At 37.3% G+C, this 19,988-nt stretch overlaps 2 protein-coding genes across 5 annotated transcripts in view; both read left to right on the forward strand.

The window, feature by feature from the left end:
• The first annotated feature begins 199 nt into the window (after positions 1-199).
• On the forward strand, positions 200-5,064 carry LOC127951176 (mpv17-like protein 2). Its single transcript, XM_052548903.1, has 5 exons — positions 200-756; positions 948-1,109; positions 1,700-1,776; positions 1,869-1,995; positions 4,467-5,064. Exons 1-5 carry the CDS (start codon positions 567-569, stop codon positions 4,499-4,501), a joined length of 591 nt encoding a protein of 196 aa, XP_052404863.1. The 5' UTR covers positions 200-566; the 3' UTR covers positions 4,502-5,064.
• Positions 5,065-6,051: 987 nt separating this feature from the next.
• pde4ca (phosphodiesterase 4C, cAMP-specific a) overlaps positions 6,052-19,988 on the forward strand; it is a 40,192-nt gene continuing 26,255 nt past the window's right edge. For 2 of the 4 annotated variants that reach the window (XM_052549222.1, XM_052549223.1), the window contains exon 1: positions 6,052-6,359. In XM_052549222.1, coding sequence (XP_052405182.1) covers positions 6,067-6,359 — 293 coding nt within the window. In that variant the 5' untranslated portion in view covers positions 6,052-6,066. Of the gene's footprint in view, positions 6,360-7,914; positions 8,092-8,189; positions 8,412-19,988 lie in introns of those variants that run through there. The other 2 variants (XM_052549224.1, XM_052549225.1) reach the window with 2 other exon arrangements.

The following is a 19,988-nucleotide window of genomic DNA, read 5'->3' on the forward strand; positions in this document are numbered from 1 at the left end:
ATGCTTCCTCAGTGGTTTCAGCGTTTTTGCTTATCATTAACCCGAGTCCTACATTATTTTGACCTACATTGTTAAAATACTTTGAGTTTTCAAATGTAACAGCTAAATTAATAATAAATAGTAAACGCTCATATATAAAGAAATGAGCAGTAATCTGTTTTTAAACGAGATAAAAGTATCGATGGGGTCAAACTGGTGCGGCGGCGTTCTGCGCACGTTGATGCAATATTGATGTTCTTGAGCGCAACGCCATTACGCATGTGACTCGTCACCGACTCGTGCAGGCTGTTCCGTTGTGTGGACGAAAACTAAAGATGTTGGAGAAATAATTGAAGCTGAAGTTCAGCTAAATTAAAATTTGGCGATATCGGAACAACTATAGGATTTATCTATTTGAGAGCATTAAGGAACATGCTTTCCTTTCCACGTTAAGTCTAGTCAACACTTTTGCGTATCTTATGCCATTTATCCTGGAGTAAACGTAACGTTACAGAAGTTGCGAATGAAGTCGTCAGGCGCTGATCGATCGGAATCTTGAGAGGAGCTGGAGTTAAAGCGGCCTGAACATGATCTCTCGTCAGAGTAAGGATTTCCTCATACGGATCGCCGGTTACTGGAAGCCGTTGTTCAGAGGCCGGTTTCTGATCGTGACGAACACTGTGAGCTCCGGAGGGATGTTAGCCACGGGAGATTTCATCCAGCAGACGCGCGAGACGCGGAGGACACCCGGCCGAACACGTGACTGGACGCGTACAGGTGACAACTAAACACACGAGCACATCGTCTTACCAAATAAAGTCTGGCTTGCTTAAATGAGCTAATCTTTTTAATATATGTGCTGTTGGGTGATTACATAAAACTTATTTTTTTAATGGTATCGTGTGAATATCCTGTCATAAGAAGTAACGCGAGATTTCTTAACTCTCGCGGTATTGTGCCCCCTACAGCTTGTATGTTTGCGGTCGGATGCTCTATGGGTCCTTTCATGCATTATTGGTACCAGTGGCTCGACAGATACTTTGTTGGCAATGGCATTAATATTGTCTGCAAGAAAGTGCTTACTGATCAGCTGGTCGCATCGCCAGCGCTGGGGGCCTGGTACTTTCTAGGTGAGCTCTTGCTGCTGATTTCCATTTAGATGTTCAGAGTCTACCTACTACACTACCTGTCAAAGTTTGCAATAATTAAGATTTTTGTTTGTAATATTTTTTTGTCCATATAAGTCCATGCAGTAAATGGCTACACTTATTTGATCAATGAACAGATATTATTGTGTGAATATTTCACTTTAAAAACTAATTTCTCTTGAATATATTTTAAAATGTTAGCATGCTGATACTTTTTTACGGATCAATGTGACACTGAAAACTAGAGCAATGGCTGCTGAAAATTCAGCTTTGCCATCACAGGAATAAATTAAATTTTCAAATATCTTAACATTGAAAACAGTTGTTTTAAATTGCTATAATATAATTTTTTACTGTATCTTTAATAAAAAAAAAAATATATATATATATAAGGTTGAACAGAACTGGGTGAGAATTTCTTGAAAACATCAAAATCTGAATTATTTCTTTAGTGTGGATTTTACAGTAGTGAGGCAAAATTATATTAAAGTTTAATAATGTAAATAATAAAAAAAGAAGTCTACACCCAAACTTGCTTGCTTATTTATTTATTTATTTATTTATTTATGAAGGTATGGGTATGATGGAGGGTCACACTTTTTCTGAGGCACAAGCAGAATTCAGAGGAAAATTCTGGGAGTTTTACAAGGTATGTTGCAATGATAAGCATCTGTCCTTAGTTCAACCCTGGTTAACCAGAAGTTCTCTGCTGACACAGTTTCGTAACCTGCTTCTTTTTAGGCAGATTGGTGTGTTTGGCCTGCAGCTCAGATGATAAACTTCTACTTCTTGCCACCCAAGTTTCGTGTCCTTTATGTCAATATGATCACCCTGGGATGGGACACTTATCTCTCCTACCTCAAACACAGTAAGAAAGTTTGCACATGGCAAAATAATACATTTTTGAGAATGACTTAAGAAGGATTTGCAATTAATAATACAGTCTTAGTGGTAAAGGTTTATTTAACTCCTGACAAGATCAAAAATAATGTGACAGTCTCTTCGCCGAGGTGTAAGCATCCTTGTAACTAGGGATGTCAAATTTCGATTATTTCCATGATCGATCGTCGTTTAAATTAACGATCAATTAATCGATTAATCGTTAACCATAATACTGCAAAATGCGTCTATTGCAGGCACGCAGTCAGCGGTATGACAGGATGTGCAAAAGCCACACACACACACAAAACGCTTTCTCACTTGAATTAAAGAGGTTTTAGTCTGAATAAAATGCTAGTAGCAGGATTATAAAATGAATAGATGCGATTATGATCATTTGATAAAATGAAGAGAGCGCGCCATACTTTTGAGGTCATTTTACTTTATTGACAGTTTCCAATCCCGCACGGAGAACGCTGAACGCGCCTCTTTAAACGGTTTTGTGGTTCTCGTTGTTGTATTTTAAAGCACAATTGCAATGTTTTCAACTGACATTATTGTATTTAAAATAAAATTATCCGAAATGTGGAGCGCGTGTGACTGCGCTGCACATTAAGTGAACTACATCGGCGCTGCTGCACCAAAACACAGTTGCTCACATTAATTTGATCCTGCTGGATTCTGTCCTAGAAAATGTCAGATTTTTAAAAATCCGGCATACAGCGCATTAGATCGTGACAGTGCATGCGTGCAGACGAGGATGAGCGAGCGCGGCTTTGGCTAGATTTATTTGGAGGTTATTGCTCATGTCTCATTCGGCACAAATCGAAATGTTTCCATATTCGCAATGTATTTGAATGTTAAACTATTATTTATAATGTAAACTAGGCTTGTACTTAACACGCATTCGCATATAGAAGGAAAGGATTATCCTCTTCATATGAGCAAAAACGTCCTTGGCATAACAGCAGAGTGGACCGGTATACCACGGTCTATTTAAACTGACCAATGTAACCTTTTAATGTTTAGTTGACTATTTTATTTTGATAATGAACAGACTGCGATGTAAGTTTGAATCGCTAGAATATACGTGTGCAGCAGGCTCCGGCGCGATTGAAACAGCTGAGACATTAAAAAAAATATATATTTTCCGCAAAAGTGTTTACTTTCATTTGTGCACACTCACAATAAAAACAGAAGATTTGTGCTCCTGTAAAATAAAGCAAACAAACAGAATGCGTTGTCATCCTTTTTTTTTTTTTTTTTTTTTTTTGTGAACTTATGGAGCGCCCACACTTCTGTTTTAAATCCGTTAATCTTAATTATTTAAGTCGGATATATTTCGCATAGCCTATTTAAAAAAAAACAAAAAAAAAAAAAAACATGAAAACAAATTGCTATTTTTATGTTGGGCCTATTACTTAGTAGGCTATAAATTTTCCTTAAAGCATCCCATTTTGTCCCAGGGCTTAGAACCTGTGCCCTAGTCAGGTCCATGCAGAAACTCGGCGTCACCGTTTAGTGACAGCAGTGAATGCTCCAGGAATGTGTCGGTCACAGCGCCTATTAATCGCTGTTTTGAATCCAGCAATTATTTATTTAGAAATGATAAGATCTGATTATGACAAGTGTGGTATAAAAGCTTTGTTTATTAGAGGAATAATAGGTTAACTGGAAAATGTTAGATCGCAACCATGCTTTTGGACCCCATAGTCTTCATTTACGCGGCTTTGTTCTGGTTTGCCGGTTGGTCACGAATTTCCACAAATTCAGTAGCTATATTTAGGCATTGTTATTTTCCTAAATCTTCATAGTCTAACCCTCTAATTTCCCAGGTTTATTTTATTATCTTTCGCTTTTAATAACTGTTTTCGCATCTCTTACTGTGGTAAACATGGGAAGGGAAATTAAAGATCTCATGAATTAAGAATTCGTTCGATTTATTAATTTGTTCCCTTATTTCACTTAAATCATGGGTTATTTAGGGAACAAAATTAATGAAACATGGACAATTGCCACATTAATAATTCGTAGGAATGAATTAACAAGTTGTAGGAATGAATAGACTACCTGTCCTGTCACTGTCCCGCAGCCCTGCAAAGCGCACGATATAAAACAGTTATCTGATGAAATGATTAGTAACTACATTTCTATTGCTTTTAATGTTGAAGAACTTTTATGTTGTTTCTATTTTAATGTACTTTAAAGTTTAAATCACATTAAAAGCTTAATTTGTACATTGTGAATGAATGATGATGCTTTTATATATCGTCACCGTCACTCACAGCCGCTCGCACGTGTTGAGTGCGCACGAGCCGCACGCAGCCCAACATTGAATGGGTTAACCGACCATCGACAGCCTTAATCGATTGCATCTCTTATCGACAATTAATCGATCATCGATTAATCGTTGACATCCCTACTTGTAACATGTGATGAATGACGTTTGTGTTTTTCCAGGAGACAAAGTAGAGGCCACAACAGAAGCTGAGTGAGCTGCCTGAAGATGTCTAAGGGAAAAGGAAGATTTAAAGCCACAGCTTCAATCATGAAAAAAAAAAGAATAAAATCTTTTTTTAAAGACTTCTGTTTTCAATCACATAATAGAATTATCTCCAGTAATGTCAGGTACATTGCACATTTTGCCACTGGAGTTTTGTTTTTATTGTTTTTGAATAATTTAAATATTATTGAAAAATTAAGTCACTGTAAACAAATGTATTGTATTTTTCCAAAATCGGTGTATTTTTGACATGTGAAGGGCAGTTTGTAAAATCACACGGTTTACATTATATTCTTATAATGGTATACAGTTTTTAGGGTTGCTTTACTGTAAGAAGTAATATTTTAAGTTTGGTCAAACATGTTTATAATAACAATAGTGTGCTAATAATAGTTTCATATACATTGGAGAAATACTGTAACAGATGCTGCATAGGCAGTAACGTCACTATTGATTCTTACTATTAAGTTCATAAATGGCCTTTACATGTAAATGTTTGCCTTATTAATTTTTTTGTGTGTGTGTGAGATTATAAATTGTATGTGTTGGATAGAACTTCTGATCTCTGCTTCGTCATTATGTGAAACCGCTTGAATTTATGATTATTTAATGGAAGAAAATAAAATTATTTGTGGATGTGTTGAATATTACCGTAAATTAGAACTTTTTATACATTAGAACTTGAATTGTGAGGTTGAATCCAAATACATAAGTGCACTTTTGTTCATCTATCAAGGCGTCCATCTCTCAGTGGTGTATGACTCTGAGTTATTGATGGCACGTGAGCTGCTATGCAGTCAGCACTGACAAACCTGCTGAGTGAGAGGGACAGGACACTGCTCGCCTTCATACGGGCTCCCAAACTGATTAAAACAGGTGTTCTGCCAGGATTTTCTCACAAACCATTTGCTTTTGAGCTACAAAGGTTACTTGCCACAAGTTAGGAAAACAAACTTTTCTTTTTCTTTTCTGTTTTTTTTGTTTTGTTTTTTTGGAAGAGACCAAAATGTGCAGCTCTCTTGGATTGAAGATGTGGTTAAAATTATATATTTCTGAAATGACTTCAATACATCTTGCCAGATCTTCTCTGTTTTAGTGGTAAGTGTTATCACCAGAGCATTTTAACTGTTCATTATTAAACTAGTTGTTTTGAGCATTATTCATTGGCCTATTCATTGATTTCAGGAGCTTAGTGTTTCTTGTCTTTGTCGTTTAACTTTATAATCCTGTAGAAAGTGTTTCTAGTTTTTGAATGGTTGTATTGTTTATCGTGAACTGTATTTTTAGAGTTGCCTCCGATTTCAACAATATGAGGAGAAGCTCTTCTTTGAAGTCTTTCTGGACATCAGAGGTGGGTTATATCAGTTCATCAGTGCTCACAGTCATCCTGTCTGGCTGGATTCTCAATAGAGTCACTGTTACTATGCAAATAACCAATTTTTCATCAAAGTGCACCTCATCATTTGGATATAATAAGATATTTTTAAAAGGAAATATCTCTATTTGGCTATTTAACATCATATATTATTATTGATGTATGTTTCTTTAATAGTAATTATGTTAGTATTAGCATTCACTTGTCCTCTGTGCTGTTCTAGACAGAGATTATGTCTTGGTGCAGATTATTTAGGCTACCTTCTCTTTTTAATTCAGAGGGAATGGGACACATTGAACCAGCAGGGCCTGCCCGGATCCAAACCCGTGCCCAGTCACCGTACAGTCAAGAGGACATTTTCAGGGGTCCTCCAGCTTCCCCGTCTGTCCCGGCGGCTCTCGGCTCAGGGAGAGGCAGAGAACAACTCCCGCAGGGCCACTTTCTGCCTCGAGGCCGACTCTTGTCAAAGGTCATGGTAAGCTGCTCATTTGTCTTCTAACGCCACGTTGTATGACTTAATTTTAACCAGTGATTTTTTAAAAGGTTTTAATTGTGGGTAGTGACGTCGTGCTTTGCACAGTTTCCGATGAATACGGAAAATTCGTCATGTACCTGTTTTCAAAATAGTGGCTTAATTCACGTCAGCAATTTTAGACAGAGCGGGAACCCTTACTATTGCATGTGTTGTTTCTAATAGGCTATAAGGTATAACATTTCTTTTTTCACTAAATGTGAAGTGAGCTACATCATTAACTTTAATAATTGTTCTTACATGCCTATATATAATTCAGTTTTTCAATAATGGATTTCGTGTCCAGAGACAGAAAATTGTTTTGCATGGAGACAGAAGAGGGAGCCATTGTTCTCTAAAGACCAGAAAAATGCTTCTGACAAGAAAACGGACTAGAAGTCATGAACAGAATTAGTATATTTGCAGTTATTATGAACTAGGATAGTGAAAAGGATAGTCAGCACATTCGTTATTCACCAGATTAATTTCTGTTCATGATTTGTTATTTAATAAATAAATAAAAATTCAGTTTTGTTTCTACTGCCATAAAACCTTAAAGAATACTAAGGGTTAAACTTGATGCATTTTCCCCACAGTGGCTCTCAAAAGTATTTAAAATGTCACACATAAAATGTTTGAATGTCATGACACAGTTAAATGTGGTTAAGTGTTTTTATTTATTTATTTTTAATTTTTTTTATAAATAAGTCTCTAATGCTCACCAAGGTTAGAAAACAGTAATATTGTGAAATATTAAAATAAAAAAAATCAGCAATTTATTTAGTTTCACAATGTTTTTCAGGATTCAGGATTCAAAAAAAAAAAAAAAAAAAAGTAAAAAATGTTTTTGAAATTTAAACCTTTGTAACATTACAAATGTTTTTTGATCAATTTAATCCATCCTCACTAGAAGCATTAATTTCTCATTTAGAAAATTATTTTTTCATTGACCACAAATAAAGTGTAGGCTATATTGTTTTACAAAATGGAAACCTGAACAAAATTAAAATTAAGAGTTGTAATTTTTATTGCAAATAATTAAAGCGTTTAATGTTATGTTTTGATACTGCAACAGAAATAATTAAGTAAGTGTCTCTAAAGTATTCAAAAAACCTTTTCTGGGGCCACCGCATGCATATTGTTTTTGCGTACACAACTCATCCAGCAGTCAAAGGATCACAGGGAACCTTTTCCCCTCTGATAATCAAAGCCCACGGGGCCCGTGATAGAGGGCCATCGTGACATGAGGCATGCTCTCTGTCTGACTTTATCTGACTTTGCTTTTTATAGTCAGAGCTTTCATGTACCTTCTCCTGCTAAATCTAGAGCATGTGAAAGGCATAGGCATTTCTCGGAGGAAATCTAAACACTGTGATCCGCTCTATGTTGCGCTGCTGCTCCGTTGGCTTTTCTGTGTACTAGGGTGACTGGAACAGGAAGTCATTACAGACCAGAAAACACTGGTCCTCGCTCACTAATAGTCATAATGTGGAGGTGGGGCCACTTAGTGAGCTCTATCTAGGAGTCAACTCATTGTAAATCACACTACCATATTTAGTCTGTTGGAGGGAAGTCTTCCAAGTTATGTAAACAAAGTGAGTTCACGAGGGGAGATATTCCATCGCTATGATGGCTGGCTCCATTAATGCGCCTGTGTTCTCTGAAGCAAGACTGGATTTCTCAGCTCTACTGAAGGGTAAGAGATGTAGACTGTGGTTTTTTGTGTTGAGAAAGCTGTGAGAGCGAGCGACCCACCCATGCCACAAGTAGACACTTGTTTTGCCATTTGTGAAGACACAGGAACTCTGCTGTCATGAGCGACATGCTGTCAGAGAGCTCAGCAGAGGAGAGACCTCAGAGGTCCTCGCATCTCAAGCTGAAGGGGAACTCTCCCACCGGCTCCCCCAGAATGTCTCCTCGGAGTTCGCCCCGCAACTCGCCTCTACTCTTCCGCAGGCTGATGATGAACCGCAGTATTGCTTTGCAGAGACGCTTCACGTTGGCTCACACTCCCAGGTAGGATACGAATCGCTCTGAATCGTTCATTTAGCCTCTTACCGGGAGGCTTGGCTTCAAAAACACACACAGGAGTCTTGTGGCACAGGCGTCTACGTAACAGCACATCACAAGGCGAATTTTGTGGCCGCTTCAGACATTCGCCCCCCTCGTCCAGAATTTGTATTGATGCTAACACTTCTAGCTACAACAATAATCACTATAATAATCAAGGAGATGGTTTGTCTGCTGTGTGGAAGCATAAAAAGATGTCTTTGTTTGGGAGGATGTCTTGACCTGAGGTAGTTATTGTCAGCCTATCTCAACAGTGATCAAATGAACTGTTTTTTTGAAAGTTGTTGTACTGGTTCGTTCTCTTTAGCCAGGTAAAGTCCAATCTGGTAGTAAATTTAGCTCTTAACTTCCAGAGAGAGCAGGCTTTGTTCTGCATTATGTGTATTTCTTGCTTTTTTGGATATATGGATATAAGTGCATGTATACATTCCCTTAGACTGCACTGCTGGAGGCAAAAATAGTGATCATCATTTTATAGTGAAATAATTTTTTTAATGTTATGTTATTTTGTTGAATGTTATATTTTCAGTTGTCTGCCAAAAGATATTTACCTTGCAGTTATTGGACATTGATAGACCCGAGTCAGCATTTCAGATAACTCTTGTTAGGTTGTCACTGTGGTTTGCAAGTTCTGTAATTTGTTGCCTTTCAGGTCTGACAGTTTCTTTCTTTCTTTTTGACTCTATCGTTCAAACCTTTAAGGTGAGTTAGATGTCAAATGTTTAGATGTCAAATGTTTGGTGAGCAAAAGAAGTTTCAAGTTTCAAGAATTTATTTGGATTTATTTGGTAAAAATAAGACTTTTTTGTATTATTACAAATTCAAATAAGTGCTTTCTATTTTAATATATAAAAATGTTTCCAGCAAAGAAGATCTTTCTTTCTCTCTTTCGTTCTTTGACCTTCAAAACATCCTTAAATTGGAGAATCACATGATCCAAACAATGTGAATGTTATATAATGGCTGGGTTTTGAAGATCGCCATCAACAAAACCAGTTAAAAACCTTAAAACTGGCCCTTTTGAATCCAGTGCCAAAACTCATCTTTAACGCCTGTGCTTTTGACATGTTACAGCCTCTGTTTTGAGCTGTTTCTGTGTCTGTTAAACCTCTAAGATTTGAGGAAGTCAGAGCCCGCAGCGCTGTAAATGTCCCCAGCCATACACGCACATGCAGTAAATGTTGAGAAATCATTACCAGAGCTCAGTGGAGGTGTTATACTTGAAAACTGTGAAATAGACATTACTTCAAATATTTATTAACTGATTACGGTTATCAAGTATTTCGCCGAGAGGTGACCAGTGAACTCAGAAGTTGTTTAGCAGAGAATAATTCAGCAAGAGAACCGTTTGGGCTGAAATGTTTTAACACAGGTCACCGTGTTCATGTCAGCTGGTTTGTGTGATGTAAGTGGAAAGAGTCAATCCGTCATCTGTCTAATGGACGCTCTTGGCTCGGTGAACAGTGGAAGTCCACACAGGTCAAATGTGACGTTTAAAGCTGAAAAGATCTTTCTTGTGTATGTCAAGGTTTTGGGAGAAAGAAAGAAACAGGCTGTTGGAGAATTATGGCAGGATGGTGAAGGAACTGGAACGATTAAACAAGCCATATCTCTGTCAAGAACACTGTCCGCAAGAGATGAAGCAAATCGACTTTATTTAACATTAGTGTCAGGAACTTTAAAGTGTTTTTAACAGAATGTTACAGGGTTACAATAACAAGAGATCTGTTTGCTCCAAGAAGTCCTTCCACAGAATGACAATGTGTCTCCAGAAGCTTTTCTGGTTCTTATTTCAAGAATCCGCTATAGAGATTAACGCATCTCACCGTGGCAAATATTTTGACCCATAAATCCCTCAATATTTAGTAAGCTGATTCTGTGCTACGCTGCACTTAAAAAGCATGTGAGTTCAATGAAGTAAAATAATCTGAACTGTGGGAAATGTAACGTCTCCGGATTCTCTGCACCTTGTTTATTTACTAAAGGTTTTTGACAACCAGAATTCAAAGGGTGTGTCTTTTGCTGCTAGATATGTTTTGCATTCAGAACTTGTTTGTAAGGCTCACGCTGCTCTTGACGTTCTTCTTAAGCATTATGCTGTCATGTGCTGATCTGCCTCTCAAGAATATTTGGCTAATATCAACAATCTGAGTTCAAGCGCCTGCAGCAGCCTTCACCTCCCTCATCCTCGCCTCACCCATAAACAGATCAACTAAAACTTTGTCTCCTCTCTCCTCTTGTCACTTACAGGCTGCCAAATCATCTGCATGTATTTCTGCAAACATATAAAGACGAGGTTCTTTTGTTATAGTGTAGTCAACAAATAACAACTTTGCGTTTTTGGGATAAAATGTAATGCAAAAAAAATATAGCTGCAAACAGCAATTACTTGGGTTTAAGTGCTTTAAAAGGCATTAAAGCACATATAAAAAAAGACATTACATATTACTTATTAAGCCTGTAACCACCTAAATCAATGATTTATAAAAACATTGTTAGCAAATCCAGGTAATGTACCACAGAAATATATGTTTTTTTACATTTATAACTGTTATAGTATCAGCTGTAGTCCAGTCTACCTAAAACTTTGCATGCTTGTGTTTAGAATCACCTGTCACTTGTCCTTAGCAGGTTTCGTCAAGTCTTGAGTTTTCGTTTAGGCTTTATAGGCTTTTGAGTATACTAGGACAGGCCCCATTTGTAAACAACCCTGTTAAAGCTTGCCATGATAAATTTAGATAATTATTGATCTAGAGACTTCAGTGAATTTTACTAAAGTGTTTTTTTTCCAGTTAGAGCAAAAAACCTAGGACTAGTTCGCAAAAGTCATAACGTTTTGATTGGCAGCGCCATTCTAGAGGCGAAGTTGTTCGTAATGAGGAGTTCTGTCTTATGATATGAATATAGTGTGTATATGTGGAAAAACCGCACAATGCAATTGTTCATACACTTGTAAATTTGATATCGCCCACCAGAAGCTGAATTCTTGAAAATTTCTCAACAGATTTTTAGGGCAGAGAGTCAAACAGGTCGACTGATATTAATTTCAATCCACCTCTGTTTACCTTATCTAATAGGTGCTCAAAATTCATCGGCCAATGGTGGCTATCTTTTTTGAGAAACGCAAATGTCCTTGTAGCCTCTTGTGGCACTTTGGACCAAGACCGTGCACTCTTAGTTATGGCCGATTTTCTGTTTTTTTTTTTTTTTTTGTGGAGCTAGGCCAACAAAAGTGGCCTAGCTCCACAACTTTTTTTCATGTGACCTCAGAATCAGGCCTTACGTACATGTTGTGAGTTTGGCGAAGATATCTCATTCCGTTCAAAGGCTAGCCATTTTAGTAAAGGCAGCCCTGTCCCTTTCAAACATTCTGGCATCCCTTTGCGTTTTTTGGATAATTATTGATATTCACTCTCCAGAGAATCTTGACTGGTTGGGTTCCAATCGGGGGAAAAACCTCGAACTAGTTCGCAAAAGTAGGTTTTTCAAAACATTTAAATACATGAAAATTTCACCAAGCTGACACACAGATCCGAGGCATGCATTTTGTTCAGTGTGAGTCAAGGATTCCAACGACATAAGACACTTGTACTTTTAATCGCAGTAGCGCCCCATCAGGCTGATTGGGGTGAGTTTTGGTGATGTTGTAGGTGGTGAGAGTACTATCATCCCTCCTAGTTTCGAGTCTCTACATCATACAGTTTATACAGTGCCCAAACAGTTTTACCATAGAGATTGCTGATCCTTGGCCTTTCTAACAATTACAATAAGGTTTCAGCACTACGTGCTTGAACCCCTGAGTATCCAAACTGCTTGTCCTGTGTAGGATAATGGGGTGGTGGAGCTTATCCCAGCATGTTAGGCCATTATTACAGTATATTAAACTTAATGTTATTTTATAGAAAATGCCACTTAAAACTGTTTTAGAGAATAAAAAGTATGTCATACTGCAGGCATTTTAGGTCAGCTTTTTTAATGAATGCTAATGATTCTTATTCAATTTTTCTTATTCTATTATGATTCCATGTGGAGGCATGCAAGATTGGATAAATAAACAATGGAAATAGTATAGTATAGATTCTGAATTTATATTCTCGGGTAAAATGTATTTGCAGTTCATAATAAGGATAGTTTTCTGCAGGACTATTTCCACATTCATCTAAATTACTAAAAATAGATAAATTCAGTTTATGGACAAAATACAAGAGAAATGTATAATTTAAAGAAAATAGTATAGCACAGTATAGATTTTTAATTTATATTTTTTAGGCTAATATGTATTTACAGTCGACAATGAGGATGGTCAGACTGCAGTACTGTTTCCATATTCACCTGAATTGCTAAAAAACTAAAATATGTTTATGGACAATATATAAGATAAAAATAAAAATAAATAAAAGCAAAGTGGCAGTAAAATGTCAAGTTAACGGCTCAGTAGGAGCTTCTTTTGTACTGTATGTGGTAAAATATATTTTGTGTCCACTATAGGGTAAAGCCGAGAGGCTTCCTGATCTTTCCCCTCACATGACATTTTTGTCATTTTGTACTTATGACTTTGCACAATATTTTCTAATATCATTTGTTTTCTTTTAATATAGACCATCCAAACCACTGTTATCACAGTTAATGTAAAGACTACAAACAACGTTTTATATTCTACATCATTTATGCTGGAAACATTTTTCCTGTCATAATTCTTAACACACAAACACACACACACACACAATAAACATATATATATAATTTTTTTTTTTTTTTTTTTTTTGCAAAGTACAAAAAGTTGAGTTTAGGATATTGAACTGCTGTGTGTGCTCACTACCTTGCTTTATGTATTGGATTTAGCCACACACAGTGTCATTATTTAGCTGCAGGGAAGGTCCAGTTAGTGTTGCCTTTGGAAACAGGCCAGTGATGTGCAGGACTCAGGTTATTACTTTTAGAGCACTTAAAGACGGTAAAGTAGCAAGCTGCAGATGTCGAGCCTCATCTCAGAACACACAACCAGCCCCTGAAAAATACCTTATATACACATGCAACAGTGCAACAGAGTATCTCTCTCTGTGTCCCTCTCTCCCCTTCCCTCCACCATCTATCTTTCTGTCTGCCTGTCTCTCTCTCTCTCTCTCTCTCTCTCTCTCTTTCTCTCTCTCTCTCTCTCTATCAAAGGCTGGTTGTTTCAGGCCAGAGTTTAGTTTCAGGGCTTTGGATTCAGAGAATGGCATCGGGAGGCTGGATGGGACGGCACACTCTGTGGAGCATCTGATGGGATTATGAGCCTCTCAACTCCCTTTTGGAGCTTTCCCCCGCTTCTCAGACTTTTATGCAACTAATAAAATATCAGCAAATACTTTTGATGGGAGCATACTTTCTTGTTAGGCTAATTTTTTCCCCGTTATGCTGTTCATTTAAGGATGTTGTGGGATTGAGGCAAACTTAAGAGGACTTGCTGCAATGTAGAGGCTATGGTGGCCCTTTGTGCTGGTGATATAGTGGATTTTTTAAGTTGATATCAGGTTTGAGTGCTCCGATGAACTGCCATCAGTGTTACTATTATTTTTGCTCACTTAGATTTTTGTTCCTCAAGATTGTCTCAGCATTGTGTTTTTCAGTGGATGGAAACACTGGGTGTATAACGGACATGAGATCAAGACAAGAAATCTTCTGTGGTGTTGCTTGTACTTCTGTCTTCAGTTCTTGCTGTCCAAAATCTGACACACTTTCCGAATTTGAACTATAGTATTCAAAAGTTCACGTAATCCTCTGTCGCAATGAGTAAAGACCTTCGATTCCCCAGGAAGACAATGCAGATGAGCTTTTCAACACGCCGACACTCGTGCATAGGGTATGTATAAGCAACATTTACGGGTGTTCGCCTTAAATTTAATTGCTCATCGCTAAAATGTGTTTTAAAGCTTCAAAAAAAAATTTTTTTTACTGATTGTATAATGACCTTGGTGGATCTTTGCCAGGTTTTCAGAAAAAAAACAGTGTGTGTGTTGCACCATGTCATTATCCCATGTAATAAATGTAATTTTTGCTGTGTTGATGAGCACTTGGACAATTGGAAATAACTACAGAATGAGATTTACACTCTGTGTGAGTCAAGTGCTCAGTCCTGGCAGGTGTTTCTTGTATAACAAAGTCTTGAAGCAAACCAGTCGACTGGATTTCTGACATCACTAACATAAGCTCTGAAATGATAGGTGCACTTTCTAGTGGAGAGAGCTGCTCTGGAGTTGTTAAAACCTCCCTCTTGCTCTGCAAACACTGTTTTGCATAGTATGACAGTGTTTAAGCAGGCAGAGAGCAGCGCCAGCTATTATGTGATGTGTTGTGTAGCTGCTATCTGTGGCCTGGAGAGCCTGAGGCTTGTAGAGGTAGAGAATCGATGGTTCAGCCAGTGTCTGTTGATGTTCGCCTGTAGCCGGACACACTGTGACTTTACACTCACAGTAACTCTGTACTATCCAGCATGACTGGAATTACCCCACCTAAATTATGAGTGAGTTACGCTCTTGTACCTTTGTGGGGAGCATGCTGTTTAAAATGATCACATTCAAACACACATGCACAGTAGAAAATGCTTAAGAAAAATAATCTACAGGCTTTAATGTTATTTGCTTATTTTACTAATCAGACTGATGGTGATAACATTAAAAAGTCCTATTTATCGACTGATACCGATATCAGATGTCATTTAGTTGAAGATAACAGTGATGTTTTCTCTCTTGTAGAGTAGATTGGTTTGAGCCTCTTTGAAACGCTGCCACTCTTCAATCTATTGCTCTCTAAAGGACCTGTCACAACTCTGCACAGCTTATCACAGAGTTACACTGTTTACAAGAGAGGCTTTTCATTACTCTCCACATGACTCAGACAAAGCTGTGACTTGTTTCCTAGAAGCATATCTCCACAATAGCCATTTAAAGCAGAGCAAGCAGTGTTGTAGAGTATCAGCATTAAAATCGACCTCATCATTTATCACATTTGGATCACGTGTAGAGCGCCATCTAGTGATGAGCGCTTTCAAAACATTGCTTCATGAGGCTTCCTCGTCAATGTTTTGTTTCAGATTAGTGGTCTGCCGTGTAGAGAATGTATCAGAATTGTCAAGTCATGTCGTTTCAGGAAACTCAGCTTTGTTACATCATACTGTTGCGAAACTTCCCTTATGAAAAATAACCTTGGTCTTACTACAAATGAAACCAAAAAAACCATGGGTGCTATAGTTGTAATTAACCATGGCTTTGCTGTATACCATAGTTTAAACATGGTATTTGTAGTAAAACTGTGATTATAATATTGGTAATCAATGCGAAATACATTTTTAATAAATGTAATGAATTTTAATAAATGTGTGTAAATTTAGATAGGAGAGTGAGACGTAATTATTTCTATTAGGTCATAAAAATACATAAAACTAGCACTACAAATTAATAAAACTACACAAATTATACAGACACTCTATAATTAATTGTATTTAATGGTCTGTGTAGTAGCATTTACACCGTGACCAATAGATGTCACTAGTTTGGTGCAGTGTCAAATTTTGCGGAGTAAATTGGTTCAAGTGATTCAGAGCTTCCCCCCAGCTGAGAGCTAGATACATCCATCTGGTCATTTGCGTTGCATTCAATTATTTGCTCTCATACATCAATTTGTTCCAGTTAAGTTAACTTTACAGTGACCCTTTCTACAGCTTTTGTTATGTTATGCCAGTAGTTTGAGTGAGTTATTGAATCATTCTTCCAAATGATTATGCAAAACACTTATTCACTCATGAACGTTGTTTGTACCACAATTTCTCACTGTGACTAATTGTAAGATATTTTTGTTTAAGGGTCGACTGTACCTGAGCCTTGCTGCTACAAGACTTAGGGTACATTTTCACGACAAGGATTGTACTAAAAATGGAAAAGGTTTTGCTTTTTTGAAAAGTTTCTTGCACAAACAATCTCAGTTTACATGAATCTGTATGAAAAATGTAATAAGCATGCACAGGATGTCACTTTTTTTTTTAAATGTAAGGTTTCTGTAGTTTACATGGAGACAATAATGGTATAGTTTTAAAAAACTGGCACTGAAACCTTTTTTTCAAAAGTTAGTTTTTAGGCCCCAAATCTCTGTATTGTCATCGTAAACATTAATTGTAAAAAACAGTGTTGACTGATTTTTAGCTGTATAATCCTTTGAATGTGCAAAAATAAATAGAGGACAATCAACATTCTCAGCTTGGCTCTCCCGGTGTGCATTCTGAAAAACAAAGTACAAAAAGAATATTGTTGATGACTACTGTTTTTTTCTTTTTTTGCCAAGTTTAATCTATAGAAGCACACAACATCCAGATCCGGTAAGTGACACGGGTATCACGTCAGAGGCAGCCGGATCAAGAGTCATAAATATCAAACCAACGATCGTGCGGTGATGCAAATGGGACTTAAAATCTGCATTAAAATCCTTGGCCATTTGCATTGGGAACTTCTTGTGGGCTACCATTATAATAACTTGAGTTATTGCGTCTTGCGACCAGACTGATTTGTCAGCGATTCTTCATATTGTAAAGTCTTGCAGTATGTAACCCACTGTCACCGATACAGCAACTAAGTGGTACCCCAGATAGTCGTGTAGTGTAAAAACAATGGCGATCCGATGACTTTGAAAATCATGCAGCGTGAACTTGGTACAAGTACTATTTACACATATTTCTATGTTTAAAAACTGTTTTAGGTGAAAAAATGCAAGGTTTAGTGACACGCTTTGTTTGTTTGTTTTAAGTTAAACTTCTTTGAAGTTTTTAGAATGTCATGTAGCCAGAATGAAAAAGCATTAGAAAAGCAGCAAGAAATGTCTGAGAATGCTAAACTGAGCTAAACCTCAGAATGATGTAATATTGGGTCTGTTTTGCATTGCATCTTAGACCCTGAGATGTCAAAAGAGAAAATCAAGTCGGCACCCATAGCATTGTGGTTTGTGCGTCGACATATAGTGCAACTGCGCTCATGGCGACCTGAGGTCCTTTGCAAGAGGGTGTTCGTTGCAGAGGAGCTGGAGGTAATGGGTGGAGATGGACACTTAACCATACCCTAACACTACCCCTTACCGGAGAGCAGGAGCTGGGGGCCATTTGGTTCTGCAGTGAGCAGTACTTGTCCTTCGCTGATCCCACTCCTCTCTCTTCACCCAATGCTTTCCTGTCAGCTCTCCCAATAAAGGCATAAAAAGCCCATAAATGAAACTATAAAGAAAGATGGAGAAAGTCAAGTGAGGTGAACCAATCACAGGACAACAGTGTCAGTAACCAGCAGACCCAAAAATAAAACCTCAGCGCTCAGAACAGTCGATAAGCGCTGATGCTGGGACTGGAGTCGCTGTGCGTCACTGTTTTGCTCCATATTTTAAGCATGGCTGCTTTCCCCAATGACTCCCACCGCTCATTGATCTGTCAGTCTCTTTCACTGCCAACCCATCTGCCCTTTCTCCATTAGAAACCAGCTATCTAATAGAAGCTGTCATTGCAGGGTTTTTTTTACCCGGCTGTTCCGTTTTCTGTGCTCTTAGATTATAGGTTGGTGACATCTACTGGTGAAATTATGTTGCTGCAAAATTATATAGATTAATTGAAATATTAATTTGCTTGTGAACATAATGGTATTGCCATTTGGCACAACCACATGGCAGTACTGTAACCCATTTAAGAGAAGGGGAAGTTGGGCTGAGCTCGTGATTGGGTATTCGGGGTTTAGTTTCTGTGATCTTCAAGATGGGTATTTGTAGTACATGTCTCACCAGCAGGTGATGCAATGGTTTAATATAAATGCATCACATTATAAATGAATGAAGATCAATTTACACATCTACCTGTTACCAAATCGTTTACAACTTGTTGTAAGTTGTAGTACTAATAGCAAATCTACTTTGCAGTTTATTAATTTCTTAGCACAAGACCAGTTAAACATGTGCTTCTTTGTTGCAAAAGGCATCTTCATCAACTATGAGTCATCTTCATCAACTATGAGTCCTGCTTAGCATTGTATTGCATTTTGTGGAGTATTCACTTTTATCCAATGCTTTCCCTGATTCCTAGCAAAATTTATCACGGGAAGTTGGTGTCAGCTGCTAGCCAGCCAAGCATCACAGTGTGACAAGCCTGTGACATCAGCACAGTGATGCTTTATGCATGCTGTGGCGTCTGGCTGGAGATTCATGCATCCTTTGAGTGTCAGTTCTGACAAAAGCCATTTGCTTGCCCACGGATAGTGCTGTTAAACTGGCAGATGAGCTCAGTTATTCAGTCATTTCAGGTGTGCAGACAATGACAAACTAAAACAGTAATATTGCAAAATAGTATTACATTTTAAAACAATTGTTTTCCATTTTAATACATTTACAATTTTTATTTATTTATGTGGTGGCATTTTCAGCAGCAATTACTCCAGACTTCCGTGTCACATGATCTTACAGAAGTGCTCAAGAAACAGTTGAAATCATAAAACATTTTGTTTTTAAGCATTATTTGAATAGAAAGTTCAAAAGAACAGGATTTATTTGAATTAATGAAAACGTTTGCCAATTTAAAATGTATTATTACTTTTTGATCAATTCATTGCATCGTTGCTGTATAAATTAATTTCTTTAAAAAAAAAATCTCACTAATGCCAAAATTTTGAATATATATATATATATATATATATATTTTTTCCTATGCATATGAAGAGAAAAGACTGGGCTGAGAGTCTGTACCAGTATGCACAGAGACATTTGCCAGGTATAAACACTGAAGTCTGTTTGCTATCTGGAGCTGATAGATTTCCAGGACATTGAATAATAATAAAAAATGAGCACTGAGATGAGCAAAAGAGAATTTTTCAGTATGCTGCAGAGCCAAGAATAATAATCATCATCTTGACCTCGGGACTTTCATTCCTCATACAGTAATCTGTTAAGAAAATTTCATTTTTACGCTGGGTTCTAATCCGTCACAGTAATTGGTTATTCATTGCACTGTGGAATTTATTTTATTATTAATTCCTGGAAAATCATAACTACATACAGTAGGTTGTCATACTGACATTATCAACATACAGCACCTGATCATTCAGTTTTGTTTGAGTTTTAACATTTAATTTAAAGAACTAAAGTATCAATGTCATGCATCTCTTTGTCAGGTTTATTAAACTGGATAGTTTTGAGCTTTTAAGAAAATTAAAAGCAGATTCAAAACCTCTTGAAAAACTACGGAGCCCCGCACATGACACGCAGCAAAAAATATAAGGCTAAATCATGTGCACGATTTACTAATTCATTGCCTCAATTTACTATTGCGTTCGCTCGGTTTGCTAAATCATGCGCACGATTTAGCAAATCAAGTGAACGCAATAGTAAATCGAGGGAACGCTGTAGTAATCATGTGCACGTTTTAGTAAATTGAGGGAAGGAATTAGTAAATTGTGCACACAATTTATTTATTTTTTCTTGCATGTCATGTGCGGGGCTCCGTAAAAACCTCTTTGTTAAAACGTTATA

Source organism: Carassius gibelio, chromosome B2 (assembly GCF_023724105.1).
Source record: "Carassius gibelio isolate Cgi1373 ecotype wild population from Czech Republic chromosome B2, carGib1.2-hapl.c, whole genome shotgun sequence".
In the NCBI taxonomy this organism is placed as follows: Eukaryota; Metazoa; Chordata; class Actinopteri; order Cypriniformes; family Cyprinidae; genus Carassius; species Carassius gibelio.